The sequence below is a fragment of the Cetorhinus maximus genome, chromosome 11 (assembly GCF_964194155.1).
Source record: "Cetorhinus maximus chromosome 11, sCetMax3.hap1.1, whole genome shotgun sequence".
Classification (NCBI taxonomy): Eukaryota; Metazoa; Chordata; class Chondrichthyes; order Lamniformes; family Cetorhinidae; genus Cetorhinus; species Cetorhinus maximus.
Window position 1 is genome coordinate 126554520 of NC_135889.1, and position 18463 is coordinate 126572982.

Here is an 18463-nt window from a genome sequence, read left to right on the forward strand (position 1 = left end):
TATCTCAGGAAGGATGTGCTGGCCCTGGAGAGGGTCCAGAGGAGGTTCACGAGATCGATCCCTGGAATGAAAGGCTTAACATATGAGGAACGTTTGAGGACTCTGGGTCTATACTCGATGGAGTTTAGAAGGATGAGGGGGTATCTGATTGAAACTTACAGAATACTGAAAGGCCTGGATAGAGTGGACGTGGGGAAGATGTTTCCATTAGTAGGAGAGACTAGGACCCGAGGGCACAGCCTCAGAGTAAAGGGAAGACCTTTTAGAACAGAGATGAGGAGAAACTTCTTTAGCCAGAGAGTGAATGTACGGAATTCATTGCCACAGAAGGCTGTGGAGGCCAGGTCATTGAGTGTATTTAAGACCGAGATAGATAGGTTCTTGATTGGTAAGGGGATCAAAGGTTACAGGGAGAAGATGGGAGAATGGGGTTGAGAAACTTATCAGCCATGATTGAATGGCGGAGCAGACTCGATAGGCCGAATGGCCTAATTTCTGCTCCTATGTCTTATGGTCTTATGGTCTTAAATCTAACCCATCCAATTACCACCCCATCAGTCTACTCTCAATCATCAGTAAAATGATGGAAGGGGTCATCAACAGTGCTATCAAGCAGCACTTGCTTACTGGCGCCCGGTTTGGGTTCCGCCAAGGCTACTCAGCTCCTGACCTCATTACAGCCTTGGTTCAAACATGGACAAAAGAGCTGAACTCCCAAGGTGAGGTGAGAGTGACTGCCCTTGACATCAAGGCCCCATTTGACCGAGTGTGGCATCAAGGGTCTCCAGCAAAACTGGAGTCAATGGGAATCGGGGGGAAAATTCTCCGCTGGTTGGAGTCATACCTAGCACAAAGGAAGATGGTTGTGGTTGTTGGAGGTCAATCATCTCAGCTCCAGGACATCACCGCAGGAATTCCTCAGGGTAGTGTCCTCGGCCCAACCAACTTCAGCTGCTTTATCAATGACCTTCCTTCCATCATAAGGTCAGAAGTGGGGATGTTTGCTGGTGATTGCACAATGTTCAGCACCATTCGCGACTCCTCAGATACTGAAGCAGTCCATGTCCAAATGCAGCAAGACCTGGACAATATCCAGGCTTGGGCTGCCAAGTGGCAAATAACATTTGTGCCACACAAGTGCCAGGCAATGACCATCTCCAACAAGAGAGAATCTAACAATCACTCCTTAACATTCAATGGCATTACCATCACTGAATCCCTCATTATCAACATCCTGGGGGTTACCATTGACCAGAAACAGAACTGGACTAGTCATGTACATACGGTAGCTACAAGTGCAGGTCAGAGGCTGGGAATCCTGTGATGAGTAACTCACCTCCTGACTCCCCAAAGCCTGTCCACCATCGGCAAGGCACAAGTCAGGAGTGTGATGGAATACTCCCCACTTGACTGGATGAGCGCAGCTCCCACAACATTCAAGAAGCTTATCACCATCCAGGACAAAGATGCCCATTTGATTGGCACTACATTCACAAACATTCACTCCCTCCACCACCGACACACAGTAGCAGCAGTGTGTGAACCATCTACAAGATGCACTGCAGGAACTCACCAAGGCTCCTTCGACAGCACCTTCCAAACCCATGACCATTACCATCTAGAAGGACAAGGGCAGCAGGTAGATGGGAACACCACCACCTGGAGGTTCCCCTCCAAGCCACTCACCATCCTGACTTGGAAATATATCGCCGTTTCTTCACTGTCGCTGGGTCAAAATCCTGGAACTCCCTCCCTAACAGCACTGTGGGTGTACCTACACCACATGGACTGCAGCGGCTCAAGAAGGCAGCTCACCACCACCTTCTCAAGGGGCAATTAGGGATGGGCAATAAATGCTGGACCAGCCAGTGACACCCACATCCCATGAATGAATGAAAAAAAAGCACTCGCCAGAATTGCTTGGAGGTTTGTAGACGCTGCTTTACATTCTTTTCACAGCTTTACTGAAACTTCTTGGGTTCCTGGAGCACAAGCTGTGCCAGGATGGGCACGTGAGGTAGGCCGGTAGGGAGGGGCGAGGCGGAGGCTGAACTGCGGGGACGATGGTGGGAAACAAGAGGGGAGGCATGACTTGGGGGTGGGGGGGAAACATGAGGGCTGAGATGGGGCAAGAGTCTGATACTCTCCTGGCACTCAGGCCACGTTGTTGGGGGCTTATTTCAGAGACCGTGCTGTGCGGGCCCTGTTAGAGGGCTCTGCGTGACACACAGGTCTTGGTCCAGGTCTTGGGCGGGGGGAGACCTCTCTGGGCAGTGAGGGTCATGCACAGTATGGTGTGTACAGCGTGGTCACTCACCTAAGGAATTTGGTCCTGGGTGTTCAAGTCATCATTGTTGTGAAGCAGATGGCACCATAAGGCTTGGAGGGAGGCATCTAGACCCGGTAAGTCGGTAGTTGAAAAGTCATGGGTGGGCATTAGGCTGTCTCACGTGGGCAGGGGTCCCGAAAAGTAAGCGTGCATGTGGCCTTGAGAAGGGGTGGTATCAGGTCGATGAAGGGTATGGGGGCATCAACACTGAAGGGTTCGGGGGGAGAACAGGAATAACCACATGAATAATGATGGGTTCAAGGGTAACAGGGGGAGACTGGACAATGAGAAGAGAAAGGGGAATGAGGAGGTGGTCAGTATGGAGGAGGAACGTGGTGGGTGATGGGGGGAGGTTGGAAGCTGGTCTCATTTACGAAAGTTAGGAGCACTATTTTCGCAATCATCAAAGAATGGCAGTTTGAAAAGCAAGCTAAAAAAACTCAATAGGGATCAGTATCAGGATTTGTTGGAGGAGTTCAGCTAAGCAATTTAGGGTCAATTGAAGGGGCACTGTATAAATTCCCTGCTGAAACGTTGGAGAGCAGCAGGATTGCTGGACTCCTGGGTCTAATGCACAATGAACAAGCTTTGCTCCTTTTCTAATGGCACATTCAGATGGGAATCCATTCAGGTTCGATGCTGTGGTGTATTGGGTACTAATGGCCATCTGATCCTCACAAAGGCTTGTGAAGAGGGACGTAGGGTCAAACAATCAAGGGCCATGGCTGCTGCACAGAAGCTACAAGCCTCAATGCTCCAGTGCATTCAGGGAACCATGTTTGCAGTCATAACATAAGTGCAAGGCTAGGGTATCGATAGTTATTGTCAAGGTTACTGGAGAAGAACTAACATTAGCCTGACTGAGGGTTATAGAGCACGGGTCTACTGAGCCTAATGAATACCCTCATTGCGCTGTCATATCTGAGGCGGATACTCAGCCTCAGGATGTTATCATCCTGTAAGGGGGTGGCCTGGGGATGCCATGTACAGGCTGAGGGCAGTTCAAGGGTTAGAGTCTGGATTCTTGCCTTGTATATGGAAGGAGACCATTCATGGGGAACTACTACTGATTGCTCAATTGTATCTGTTCACAGATAGCAGGAGGAGTGGAGAATTCCCAGCTGCAGGGAATGTTGCTTTGAGATAGCTATGGTTAGAATGAGGAGAAGGGCCCATCACTGATTGGCACAGCTCAGGGAAGACCATTGCCCTGGCGCAGCCAAAGGTCTACAGAAGAAGCGGCTTATACATGGAGATGAGTGAAAGACAGTCTCACATGCACCTTTGCTTGTCTAGTGAGCTCATACTTGCCACACTCTCTGTGAGGAACTCATGCTGCACGGACTCAGAGGGCATCCCATGCCGGTTGCTCTGAACTTATTTGCCTTCAGATACTTCCAGGATTCCATTGGGGACCTTTGCAGGATCTCACAATCGATGACACGCAAGGGAGATGACTGATGCCCTTTTCAATAAAGCTCACCATTACCCCCAGCTCAGCATGGATGAAACAAGCCAAGTGGCCAGAGCTGTGGGATTTGCTGCGATCTCAGGTTCCCCACAAGTGCAGGGTGCCATCGACTGCACACATGTGGCCTTGAGAGCTCCCTGGCAGCGGCCTGTGAGATTCATTCATACAAAAGGATTTCACTCTGAGTGCCCAGTTAATTTGGGATCACCAAAAGCATATCCAGCATGTTTGTGCTCAGTACCCAGGGAGCTTACATGACTCATTTTGAGTCACTCGCAGGTACCACAGATATTTGAGGGAGTTCAGTGCTTAGAAGGTTGGCTCCTCAGTGACAAGGGGTACCCCCAGAAAACATGGCTAATGACCCCCATTCATCGGCCACAGAGTGCATCTGTGGAGAGATCCAATGCTGCACAGTCTACCACAAGGTCCTTAATAGAGCAAACAATTGGCCTCTTAAATATGTGTTTCTGATGTTTGGACTGGTCAGGCAGGGCTCTCCAATACTCACCACAGAGAGCGTCCCACATAACTGTTGTTTGCTGCACCCTGAACTACTTTGCGCTGCAGAGACGGGGTGTGTTGCCAAAGGGAGACATTGAGGGGTTAGAAGTCTCTCGGGCAATGAGGACTCGGAAGGTGATGACTCTGAAGAGGATGAGGATTCAGGCAAACTACATGAGGATGCCATTGCACGAACACTGTGTGTCAGATGTGCCAGTGACACCCTCAGTGGTAAGATTCCAGGAGGAATAAGGCAAAGGCAAATTTTTATAATTGAAGTTCTCTTCATCCTTTGATACAGGGGACACAACGAGACCTTCATTCTCAGCATTAACTTATCAGGGGAGGTCATAAACCACACAATGATCACAGAGGCAGCATAAGTCACCTTGTGCCCTAATGATGGGGACAGCCTAGTAGCCTTGGGACCATGTGGCTGCTGTGCTTAGAGCTCCATTAGCACGCCTCCTTAAGCAACTCCACATAGAGCAGTCCTTTCAACCATGGCATCACCAAGTCAGTGTGCATGGCAGCTCACAAACGGCTGAAATGCCAATTCACACATAGATGCACTGGTGTCGGTGTGACAGCAGCTTAGCAAGGCAGTGTGAACAGAAAAAAAATGCCAATGATTTGTACTTGATCATCTGAAGAGGGAGCATTTTCCAGGGAGCACCATCTGCGCCATCGGCAGCTCTCATCAATGAATAATGCAGAGGCATCTTCTTGCTACAGACCCCAATCAGCCTTCAGACATCAGGTCGCGGTGGCCTGTAACTTTACATCGTGCACCCAAAGCTGTGAGGTTTGCCTGCATTGTCCTCACAGAGAGTGTCTCACCCCCTCCATCACGGACCCACAGTAGCAGCAGTGTGTGTACCATCTACAAGATGCACTGCAGCAACTCACCAAGGTTCCTTCCAAACCCATGACCATTTCCAACTAGAAGGAAAAGGACAGCAGATAGATGGGAACACCACCACCTGGAAGTTCCCCTCCAAGTCACTCACCATCCTGACTTGGAAATATATCACCGTTCCTTCACTGTCGCTGGGTCAAAATCCTGTAACTCCCTCCCTAACAGCACTGTGGATGTACCTACACCACATGGTCTGCAGCGGTTCAAGAAGGCAGCTCACCACCACCTTCTCAAGGGCAACTAGGGATAGACAATATATGCTGGCGTCCTTACCTGGTCTGGCCTACCTGTGACTCCAGAGCCACAGCAATGTGGTTGACTCTTAAACACCCTCTGAAATGGCCGGGTAAGCCACTCAGTTGTACTAAACTGCCACAAAGTCTCAAAGGAATGAAACCGGACGGACCACCCGGCATCGACCTAGACACTGGAAATGACAACAGCAAACTCAGCCCTGTTGACCCTGCAAAGTCCTCCTTACTAACATCTGGGGGCTAGTGCCAAAATTGGGAGAGCTGCCTCACAGACTAGTCAAGCAACAGCCTGACAGAGTCATCCTCATGGAATCATACCTTACAGATCATGTCCCCGACACTACCATCACCATCCCTGGGTATGTCCTGTCCCACCGGCAGGACAGGCCCAGCAGACACAGTGGTATACAGTCGGCCAGTGAAGCCAACATCTCATGAATGATTAAAAAAGGGACAATGGTTTCATTAATTACAAACATTCAGGACCCGGTAATCGTCAGGACACTGACAAGTTTCTGTCCTGGGTGACCTTGGCAGTATGGGAGAAATGTGGTCCAGTCAGTATGGACAGAGCAGCGATTGACAACGTCTTCCCTTCCCTGCCCCTGATGAGGACTCTGGAGATTTTCATATGCATCACTTTGAGAGCATGACGGTCTCAACACTGCCCAGCTCACAAAGACCATTGCTGCCTCTCCACCCGAAGTCAATGAGAGCGCTGTCATGCAATGAACTCCAGAGCGAGTTGTGTGCTGTGCCTTTTCCCTAGGAGCACGGAAAGCCCCACAAAGCAGGTGTGCAGGTCCAATTAAGGATCGTTGCAGGTGAAGAGATGGCTTCTTCAAGATGAGCGCACACCTCTGACATCACACACTCATACCCCTCACAGTCAAAAGTCATGTTCCTCACTCATCCTTACTTGTCTAGTTCAGCGTTATGTGAGGGGAGAGTGGGAACTAAGAATAGAATGACATTCCGCCCTAAACGACGAGATGATAACAAACCCCAGGAAGGCCTGAGGTGTTCACCGTTTGATACTGCTTTTCCCAAAACCTCACTCCCATAAAATAAACAGCAGTGCAAAGCACAGTTTGCAGAAACTATGATAGTGTTCAGCGCAACCAATACTTGTGCCGCTCACAAACAACAGAGATCAGTGTGACAGCAGCAGGGTTATCACTAACCTTGATGATCAATTCTCCAGAGTCCAAAGCAGCTCTGCCTGAGGCTGAAGGTTGTCGGGTGGATTGGCCAGTCATCAGCACCACACAGGGTGTGCCCCTTGCTGGTGTCGCCGATGTGGGAATAAAGACTTCTCACTGTAGTGAGGCCGTGTGAGAGTTAATTCAACTGAAGATCCAGATGGGAGTTCATTTGACGGGCGGAGGTACATTTTTAACCCTCGGGTGAACACGGGACCTTAAATCACATCGGGATCAGCCATTGAATTCCTGAAACTTGAGGATGGATTAATGTGAAATGTATTTACAAAAGTGAAAAGTAGATACGATGAGTGAAGAGCCAGTGTGCATTCAAAACTCCTTAATGCTTCTAATCCAGCGCTACGTCTAGGTGCAGCCCTGACACCCTCAGCAGAGCTGGAGGCAGCCTGCTGACTGTTACGCCCTGGTGTCTGAGATGACTTTGGTGGGTGTCCTCTGGTGGCCTAATGAGGGTCTCTGACTGTTGGCAGCCGCGCCCTCCTCAGCCTGACCTGCTGGAGTCACAGGCAGAGGGAACTTGGAGTCACATGGTCCCCTTGGGGTATCTGGGTGGATGCCCCCAGGGTGTCTGGTTGACACCTCTCCTCCCCTTGGGTGCCCATGGGCTCCTCCTTGATTCTTTGAAGTGAAGGGGCTCCTGGAGGAAGGTCGATAAGCCACGTCCCTCTCTCCCCTGACCAGTGCTTGAATGCACCTGTGGTGAGAGTGATGGTGTGCAGGTCCAAGAGCAGGTCTGGCAGAAGCTGCTAGACCTGGTCTTCAAGGCAGCTGCCACCCTTCCCATAGAGACTTTGAGGCGCTCGCATGGCAGAGCCACAACGCCAGGCAGATGTAGTCAGACTCCTCCATTCTTCGTCTCAGTCTAGCGACAGTCTCTGGCATCTCTGTCTGATTCTCCCCTGTCTTTACATCTCCGACATATCTCTCAGGGCCGATTCCAGAGGCTCAACAAATGGTTGCTCTCCCTCCTCCTCAGAGGTGGTCTGGGGGCTGGGACTGAGTCATCTGGAGGAGGGACATCCTTTGCCTTTTCCTACTGGTACCAGGAATAGAGAAAAGAGAGAACTAGTGATTGACTGGGCAGGACCCTACACTACAGATCGCTCACAGTCAGTGCCCACATGTACACCAGATGCACCCTCACTGGCTTTTGGGGGGAGGCCGATCTGGCCTTCCATACAGGAATGATCCCTCTCCTCACCAGCCAGCTCTGCTGCTTGTTCCTCGTATAGGGAGAGTGTCCTCAACTCCGAGGCCTTGCTCCTCTTCTGGCTCTCTCCCTTTTATTATGGGCGACCTTCTCCTGCATAAAGACAGATGGAATGACTGGGAGCACTATGGATGAGAGAGTGGTTCAGAAGCATGCTTGCCCGCTGTGTGTGCTGAGCCCTCCCCAGTGAGGGATTAAGATGCTGTTGGTGCAGTGAGCGAATGTTTGTCCAAGAGCCGTTTAAATGTGTTGCCAGGACCTTTGACACCATGAGGTAATGGTGGAACCGGCAAACCCCTGTCTGCCCTGCCGCTGGCCCTTTGCTGATGCCTAACTAATGAGCTGAAGAGTGGAAGATCGTGCAAGTTCAGCCAAGCCGCTGTCCAGCGGGACTCACACCGACCATCCCGCCTGCTGCTTCACTCAGTCCCCAGAATGGAAAACTCCACCCTCAGAATTTCAGTTTCTGACATAGAATGTAGGACAAGATCTGTTCAACACCGATTCTGAGCGGTTAAATTCGATGATGAACAAATCCGACAGGCAATTGTTTACATTAGAAATTCCCATGATAAATGATTAAATTGACAGTTAAATGTTGATGTCAAAGTATTACCACAAATTGTGATATCAGCAGGAGAGGTTTGAGGATAGGAAGTGCAGGCAAATGGAAGATTCCTGAAATAATAAATAACAAAATTACGGAGTGTCAAGAGGGAACTGATGGGCCCTCAGAAAACTCCAATTTTAACCCTGAGAGTCAACCAATTGGGGAGTTATAGTTTTCAACAGCCTGGGGAAATGATAAATGTCTCCTCCGCTTTGTCAGGTGATTAATCATCATGAGAAAGGACATTAAGGTGAATACCTGATGTGTTGGAATGTAGATCGTGATATTTCAGTGCCCAGAGATTTCTCGCTTGTCTGTGTAGCTCAGGTTATTGTCAATACTGCAGGAGCAGAGAGACCTGCGACTGGCTGGGCACAAATCTGAAGTTTGCAGATTAGGTTAACAAAGCAGTTAATAAAACACATGGCATTCTGGATTTTATAATTGGATACACAGAGGTGTAAAAGCCAGGAAGCTTTATAGAATAAACAGTGTGGTCCCATTCAGGACATGGGAAGGGAAGCAATGGTACAAAAACAAAGAGGGGTTTATAGAACATGAGGCGCTGGATAATCTGGTTTTCAATATCAAGCTGACTTTGTAAAAATGCATTCTCAGAATGTGACTATTGCTGGTAGAACCAGTATTTATTGTCAATCACCACTTGCCCTTGAGAAGGTGGTGGTGAGTTACCTTCTTGAACCGCTGCAGTCCATGTGGTGTAGGTACACCCACAGTGCTGTTAGGGAGGGAGTTCCAGGATTTTAACCCAGTGACAGTGAAGGAACGGTGATATATTTCCAAGTCAGGATGGTGTGTGGCTTGGAGGGGAATTTCCAGGTGGTGGTGTTCCCATCTACCTGCTGCCCTTGTCCTTCTAGATGTTGTAGTCATGGGTTTGGAAGGTGCTATCGAAGGAGGTGAGCTATTCACCATGGAATTCCTAGCCTCTGACCTACTCTTGTAGCCACAGTATTTATATGGATAGTCCAGTTCAGTTTCTGTTCAATGGTAACCCCCAGGCTGTTGATGGTGGGGGATTCAGTGATGGACTGAGTCATTTAAATCATCCAATCACACTATTAGAAACAAAAGGCCAGTTGTCTGATTGGATAATCACAATCTTCAAAACTCTGTCAGGATGTCTCAGGGTGTTTTAAGAAATAAAGCGGTAGCTTTGAGGGCTGCGGGTTACTGGATGGAGGTCTTTAAATTTCTGAAAGGTTTTGATCGAGTGGACACAGAGAGAATGTTTCCTCTTGTGGGGAAGAGCAGAACGAGAGGCCCTCAACATAAGATGGTCACCAAGAAATCCAATAGGGGATTCAGGAGAAACTCCTTTAGCCAGAGAGTGGTGAGAATGTGGAACTCGCTCACACAGGGAGTGAAGTGAACAGCATCGATACAGTTAAAGGGAAGGCAGGCAAGGAGGGAAAAGGGATAGGAGGGTTACAGTGATAGATTTAAATCAGGAAGGATGGGAAGAGGCTCAAGTGGAACATAAATGCCAGCATGGACTGGGTGGGCCGAAGAGCCTGTGTATCAGTGTAACACTTACTAACACCCAGGAGCCTATGAACGAAGCCCTAGATTATAACCGAGTCTACCAGGAATCTTCCCATCACAACTGGATGTATTTATATCTAATTTATATCTGCCTCCTTTCATTGGAAGCTGCTGAGGAATAATCAGGTCTCACATTCGGCCCATTGTGCCTGTGCTGGCTCTTTGAAAGGGCTATCCTGTTCATCCCTCTTCCCCTGCTCTTTCCCCATAACCCTGCAAAATTTTCACCATTAAGTATTTATCCAATTCCCTTTTGGGAGTTATTATTGAATCTGCTCCCACAGTCCTTTCAGGCAGATTCCAGATCACAACAACTCACTGACTAATTTAAAGAAATAACCTCATCTCCTTAAACTCGCTGGGACATTGGTATCAGTACATTGTCTATGTCACACGCGGTATTTCTGAAACTTCTGTCTAAAGCAGCCACCAAAATGCATCCTACCTGCATGATATGCCACAGATCCTTTGTTCCAGCCTGGATGCCTCTGTTTGGGATAATCCTGAAACATAAAAGATCCCAAAATTGATCCAAGCAAGAGGGAGGACTCAGCAACAGTCAATCCAATATTTTCAAACATTTTTGTTAAAACATATGGTTCAATGATCAGAAAAACATGAAATGATTACAATACAGGGGAGGGCCATTCAACCCATCCTGGGATCGGAAAATGATGGTCGGAGCCCCCACTATTTCCAGCCTTGTTTATCTTAGCAACGTTTCACCTGGGCCTGGGGGTTTATCCACTTTCAAGGATGTTAAAACCATTAATATTTCCACTCTCACTGTGCCTATCACCTTCAATACTTCACACTCTCCTCCTTCAGCACAATGGGCGCGATTGGAAAAACCAGTTTCCCGCTGGCGGAAAAGAATCCTTTTGTTCTCCTGCCTTTCAGGGCGGCTCGAGATTCCCGCTGAGCAGTTTGGGAACCATATTTGCATTAATTTGCATCTCATTAAAAGGCCAACGCGCTGGATGGTCTGTTTACCGACTATATCTAGTTATCCACGATCTGGGGGTCAGTCGAGGCTGCTTTTGCCTCCTTTAAGACTGCAGCTATGAAAGGTCGGGTGTCTGTAACACAAACTGCACCCAGGCTGGGCAAAGCGGGCATGACCAGCGGAGAGGGGCGAGGCGGAGGCAGGGCTGACGGGGGGATGTGGGGGGAAGAGGGAGGGGTGAGATGGAGACATGACAGTGGGGTGGGGCAGAGGAGAGGGGAGGGGTGAGGCAGAGACATGATGGGTATGTGGGGAAGAGGGGAGGGGAGGAGTGAGACAGAGACAGAACAGGCGAGGGTCATGGAACAGAGTGGATGAGTGAAAGACTCCCTGAGGGCAAAGGTTAAAAGACTGTCCGGGGAAGGTTCAGAGACTGTCCGGGGACTGAAGCCTCACTGCACTGGGGATGTACAGGCACATGATATTGGAGAGTTATACATGGCACATATGTTGTAGTCCTGGTCTTGGGTGGTGGGCGGGGGGATGGTCTCTCTCAGCAGTGATGGCCATGCACAGAATGGTATGTAGGGTGTGGTCAGTCAACAAAAGCATTTGGTCCTGGGGGGTTGTTGCCAGAGGGAGACATTGAGGAGCTAGACATCTCCTCGGATAAGGAGGACATTGAAGGGGGTGAGGATTCAGATGAGGGTGCCATTGCATGGGCATGACATGGCAGACATACCCGTGACAACCTCATAGCTACCAGATTCCAGGAGGAATAAGGTGAAGATTAATGTTCACAGTCAAAGTTTTCTTCAGCCTACGATGCAGGGGTCACAACATCTTCATTCTCAGCTTGAACATCTCAGGAAAGGTCAGAAATCTCACAATGACCACAGAATTAGCCTTAGTCACCTGCTGCCCTAACAATTGGGTCATCCTTAAAAGACATAGTAACCTTGGCAACTTGTGGCTGCTGTGGATGCGAATAGCACTCCCTTAGCGCACATCCCTAAGCAACTCCACAGAGTATAATCCTTTCAAACATGGGATCACCAAGTCAGTGGGCATGGCAGCTCCTGAGCATATGAAAAGCCAATTCACACATGGGTGCATCATGTCTGTATGACATCAGCATAGGATGGTGGCCTGGACTCAAAAAACATTCTTCAAAGGTTTGCGCTTGGAGGGAGCAGCATCTGAAGAAATCCACTTCTCCCATTGCTAGCTCCAAGAATGCATAATGCAGAGGCATCATCTTGCCACTAACCCCCAGTAGCCCTTCACACATCAGGACGGAGTGAGCTGTAACTCTATAGCATGCAGTAAAGCAGTGAGCTTTGTCCTCACAGAGAGTGCCTCACCAGGACAGTGGGTGGATTAGTTACAAACTCTCAGGGACCTGCAATCACTGGGAGCCTGACGCGTTTCTGCCCTGGATTGGGTTTGCCTTCAGCAGAAACGTAGTCTAATCAGTGTTGCTATGGACAGGAGATAGACTGGCAAACTGTACTTATTTCCTCTCACTACCTGTTCGTAAGCAGAAGGTGTTTTGAATTATTTTTTAAGTATGCTGTGGCATGTTTTCCCAGATCCTCAGTTTGTATGATCCAATTTATCAATGACCCGCAGCAAATCATGTTATGATTAACTCACATTCAAAACCCAGGGAAGGAGTGTTCACATCATTCCACTCCACTCCACTACGCACGCACACACACACACAGATATGCACGTACACGCATGCACACACACACACACACACACACGTGCACGCACACACGCACACACACGTGTGCATGCACACACAAGCGCACGCACACGCACGCACACAGTAAAGTGGGGCAGGGGGGGGATAGATAAAGGAGTTTTACAACTTGGGATAGTAATAGTAAAAGAACCACAGAAATTAATATTAGTTTGCATGATTTCCAGAAGCCGATTCAGAGTCCAATGAGGAATTCTTTCCCCTAGGATTTTGAGTTCAGCTGGCTGAAGGCCAGAGTTGTACAGTTCTCTTTACAGTTGGTGCTGATACCACAGGATGAAGTGGGTATACAGAGACTGGGTCAGCTCTGCAGACGATGTTGGGAAACCTTCCAGCAGAGACAGGCTTGAGAAGCTGGCTGTTGTTTTGCCTGGAGTTCTACTTCTTGGTAGTTCCCCAGTTGGATGTTAAACAGCAAACTGCCTGTGAGGCCAAAAATGTAATGTTAAAATTACCCTAAAGACCAGAGGCTTGAGTCATGTGACATGTTACATTACTAGTTAATTGTAGCTCAATAATCAGTTTCTGTGCTTCTGGCCAGAATTCCATTGTTCCTCCTTAGGAGAGAGGTGAGGTGGTTATTAGCATCTCTTCCAGTGTAATGAGCTTTGATCTCTCTGTTTTGTGATAGTTCCAGTTGGGAGAGCCAGTTTGCCTGCACTTCCTCTGCTTTCCTTGATTACAAGGGGTCTGTACAATGAGGTGTGAGATACACCGGCTGAGTGAGGAATTCTTTTGTTCTTGTAACTCCTGGTGGTGGCTCCTAGAACAAAGGGCCAACCCTGTGGTCATGCGACTTACAGCAGCCATCTTTTTTGGTTCAGCATAAAACCCATTTTCAAAAATAACAATCAGAATAAGGTTTTTAACAGACAGTGTTTGATTTCTTTTCATTTCAGAGGAACCCAACAGCAGCGATTGACAACGTCTTCCCTTCCCTGCCCCTGGTGAGGACTCTGGAGATTTTCATATGCATCACTTTGAGAGCATGATGGTCTCAACACTGCCCAGCTCACAAAGACCATTGCTGCCTCTCCACCCGAAGTCAATGAGAGCGCTGTCATGCAATGAACTCCAGAGCGAGTTGTGTGCTGTGCCTTTTCCCTAGGAGCATGGAAAGCCCCACAAAGCAGGTGTGCAGGTCCAATTAAGGATCGTTGCAGGTGAAGAGACGGCTTCTTCAAGATGAGCGCACACCTCTGACATCACACACTCATACCCCTCTTACAGTCAAAAGTCATGTTCCTCACTGATCTAGTTCAACGTTATGTGAGGGGAGAGTGGGAACTAAGAATAGAATGACATTCCACCCTAAACGACGAGATGATAACAAACTCCAGGAAGGCCTATAGTGCCTGATGATGCAATGAATCAACACCCATGCCACCAATGTGCATTCAAAACTTCTTAATGTTTCTAATCCTACCGCTACGTCTAGGTGCAGCCCCATCATCTGCAGCAGAGGTGGAGGCAGCCTACTGACTGCTGTGCCCTGTTGTCTTAGGTGACTTTAGCAAGCGTCTGCTGGTGGCCAAGGCCTTGAGGGCCCCGGCCCTCTAAGTGTCTCCTGCTCTGGGGCAGGTGCACCCTCCTCAGCCTGACCTGCCAATGTTGTTGGGGTCTCAGGCAGAGGGGATTTGGAGTGGCGGGGCATCCTTGGAGTGTCCTGGGTGGGTGGCTCTGGGGTGTCTGTTTGACACTCCTCCTTCCTTGGTTGCCCAAGGGTTCCACCCTGACTCCCTGAGGAAAAGGGGCACCTGCAGGGAGGTTGGGGTGCCCTGTCCCCCTCTTGCCTAGCCAGAGCTAGAATTCACCCATGGCTAGAGAAATGGTGTGCAGGTTGAGTGCAAATCCAGCAGAAACTGCTGGACCTGAGTCTCCAGTGGAGACTTTGAAGAGCTCGCATGCTGGAACCACAACATCAGGCAGAACGTGGACAGGTTCCTCTATCCTCCATCCAGTCTGCGGACAGCCTCTGATAACCCTGCCTGATATTCCCCTGCCTGTCTCCACATCTCCAACATGTCTCTCAGGGATGATCACAGAGGCTCGTCATCTGACTTGGACCCAGCAGGGGCCTGGTCTCCAGCAGTCCTCTGAACGCCAGAAACCTGGGCTGCCTGCTGTGAAGGTGTGTCTGTGAGCTGATCACCAGGTTGGGAACCCGAGCCTGCTCTGGAATTAGGTTCCCCCTGAGGCGCGTGTATCTGTGCTGGTGGAGGGGGCAGGTGAATGCATTGGAGGGAGGGTGAGTCTCCTTCCTCATCTGAGGTGGTCCAGGGGCTGGGGCTGAGTGTTCTGGTGGTGGACACTCTCCCCCTTTCCTTACTGGGACCTGGAATAGAGGGAAGAGGGAATTAGTGATGGACCAGGCAAACTCCTACACTATAGATCACTCACAGCCAGTGTCCGCATGTTGCTGATATATACTGGATGCATCCTCGGTGTGTTGTGGGTGGGGGCTGAACAATCAGGAACAATCCATCTCCTCAGCAGCCAGCTCTGAGGCCTGTTCTCAGACAGTCTGCAACGCCCAGGTTCCCCCTGCCAATCATGGCCGTCCCTCGTCTGTTATGTGAAATCTTGTCCTGCAGATGGATTGACTGTGAGAACTATGGATAAGAGAGCGTAGCCCAGAAGTATGTACGCCTGCTGTGTGAGCAGAGCCCTCCCCAGTAAGGGATTCAGGTGCTGTTTGTGCAGGAACGTGAAGTGATGAGCTTAAAGTAGTCGGCAGGCATTCAGTGCTGATGACACAACTGCTGGTCGTGTGTGACATCCCTGTGGACTCTGACCCTTAGGCTGCCTGAGGCCCTTGTGAGAGTGTGAGTTTGCAGTGAGCAGTGGTCTCACCTACCCTGGCGGAGCGGAGAAGATCACTCATCCTTTTCCTGCCTTTACCGATTGCCATGGGCGCTAATCTCCCCACCGACTGCCTCTTAGGCTGGCGAGGTCAGGCGGGAGGGAGGGCCTCCCTCAGAAAGAGGGCCTCCTGCTTTTCCTGGAAGGCTTGGAGGAGAATCCCCAGGGAGGCCTGGCTGTGCTGTGGGTCAGAGGGTTTGGATCTCTCCTCGGGGCCAACATTACACCTGGCCTGCAGTGAGCCAATGCCTGTCCGGCTGCTGTTTCAATGTGGCGCCAGGACCTACAACCCCCGAGGTAACGCTGGGGTGGGGGGCACCACAAGATTCGCCGAGTTCCTCGCTGGTGCATAACTAATGAGCTAAAAAGCAGAAGATTGCACGTGTTCAGCTGAGCTGCCGCCCATCGGGAATCCCACCAACTTTCCCACCCACCACCACACTTACCCTCCAGAGCGGGAAATACCACCCAACATCTCCTTTGCCCCACTTTTTACACAGACAGAAACAAAATATTCATTGAGAACCGTGCCCTTGACCCCTGCTCCACATAATGGTTACCTCTTTGGCCTCACATTGGTCCAATATTCTTTTCTCAGCCACCCTCCTCCTCTCAGTATTTTGTAAAATACTTTGGATTATCTTTGACCTTATTTGGCCCCTCATTGAGATCCTAATTTCCTTTATAATTTCACCCTGTGCTTTCTGTACTCTGCTCTGACCCAGTGTTTTTGTATCTGCCCCTCCTGAAGGATAGAAACATAGGGCAGGATTTTCCAGCTCCTCCCACTGGCGGGATCTTCCTTTCTCGTCAAAGTCAATGGGGATTTGAATGACCCACCTCATCCGCCAATGACCCCCTCCTTCCACCAATGACCCACCTCATCCGCCAATGACCCACCTCATCCACCAATGACCCACCTCATCCGCCAATGACCCCCTCCTTCCACCAATGACCCACCTCATCCGTCAATGACCCACCTCATCCGCCAATGACCCACCTCATCCGCCAATGACCCACCTCATCCACCAATGACCCACCTCATCCACCAATGACCCACCTCATCCGCCAATGACCCACCTTATCCACCAATGACCCACCTCATCCACCAATGACCCGCCTCATCCACCAATGACCCACTTCATCCACCAATGACCCACCTCATCCACCAATGACCCACCTCATCCACCAATAACCTTTCTCATCCGCCAATGACCTTTCTCATCTACCAATGACCTTTCTCATCCACCAATGACCCACCTCATCCGCCAATGACCCGCCTCATCTGCCAATGACCTGCCTTATCCGCCAATGACCCACCTCATCCACCAATGACCCACCTCATCCACCAATGACCTGCCTTATCCGCCAATGACCCCCTCCTACCACCAATGACCCACCTCATCCGCAATGACCCATCTCATCCACCAATGACCTTTCTCATCCGCCAATGACCCGCCTCATCTACCAACGACCTTTCTCATCCACCAATGACCTTTCTCATCCACCAATGACCCACCTCATCCGCCAATGACCCGCCTCATCTGCCAATGACCTGCCTTATCTGCCAATGACCCACCTCATCCACCAATGACCTTTCTCATCCACCAATGACCTTTCTCATCCGCCAATGACCTGCCTTATCCGCCAATGACCTGCCGCATCTGCCAATGGGGAAACATGCCGGGGTGTGTCATAGAATTTTTACAGGCCAGAGGAGGCCCATTATGCCTGTGCCTGTAAAGAGGAGCCCGTGTAATCTAATCACACTCTCCAGCTCGTGGCTACAAAAGGACTTTAGTCAGAAAGCATCTGGCCTCAGAAGGTCATGAAGTCGAATCCATATGGGTGGAGGTTAGGAATAGCGAGAGTCAGAAAACACTGGTGGGAGCAGTTTATAGGCCCCCTAACCGGAGTTATACTGTTGGTGAGAGCATGAAACAAGAAATTATTGAAGCCTGTAACAAAGGTGATGTGGGGGGGGTTTAACCTTCATATAGACTGGGACAATTAAATTGACAAGAGTGGTCTAGAAAATGAGTTTGTAGAACGTTTTTGTGATAGTTTCTTGGAACAATACATTGTGGAACAGAGTAGGGATAAAGCGATCTTAAACCTCGTGTCGTGTAATGAAGGCTCAGGATTAAACGTGAGGAAATTAATATCAGCAGGGAAAAAGCATTGGTGAAACTTGAGGGACTAAAATCTGACAAATCCCCGGTACTTGATGGCCTTTATCCTAGGTTTCTAAAAGGGATACCTGCAGAGATAGTGGATGTGCTAGCTATGATTTTCCAAAATAGCTTAGATTCAGGAATGGTCCCACTAAATTGGAAGTTGGCAAATGTTACAAAGTTTTTCAAGAAAGGATGGAGAGAGAAAACAGTGAACTACAGGCTAGTTAGCCTAACATCAGTTGTTTGGAATCTATTATTTAGGAAATCTTGACAATGCACTTAGAAAAGCATAGTATGATTAGGACAAGTCAAAATGGTTTTACTAAAGGGAAATTCTGTTTGACAAATTTATTAGAGTGTTTTGAGGATGTAACTAGTGGGGTAGATAAAGGGGAGCCAGTAGATGTAGTGCCCAGGTTTCCAAAAAGCATTCGATAAGGTGCCGCACAAAATGTTAATATGTAAAGTAAGGGTTTATGGAATTGAGGGTAATATATTAGCATGGATAGCGGATTAGTTAACTGATAGAAAACAGAGTGGGCACAAACAGGGTTTTTTCAAGTTGGCAGGCAGCGAATAGTGGAGTGCCGCAAGGATCAGTGCTGGGATCTCAGCTATGTACAA

At 49.3% G+C, this 18463-nt stretch overlaps 1 protein-coding gene across 1 annotated transcript in view; it reads right to left on the bottom strand.

Moving 5' to 3' along the window:
• LOC144686231 (SPRY domain-containing protein 3-like) overlaps positions 1-18463 on the bottom strand; it is a 1189784-nt gene that overhangs the window by 313305 nt on the left and 858016 nt on the right. The window contains exon 8 of the mRNA XM_078551322.1: positions 10532-10589. Coding sequence (XP_078407448.1) covers positions 10532-10589 — 58 coding nt within the window. The remainder of the gene's footprint in view (positions 1-10531; positions 10590-18463) is intronic.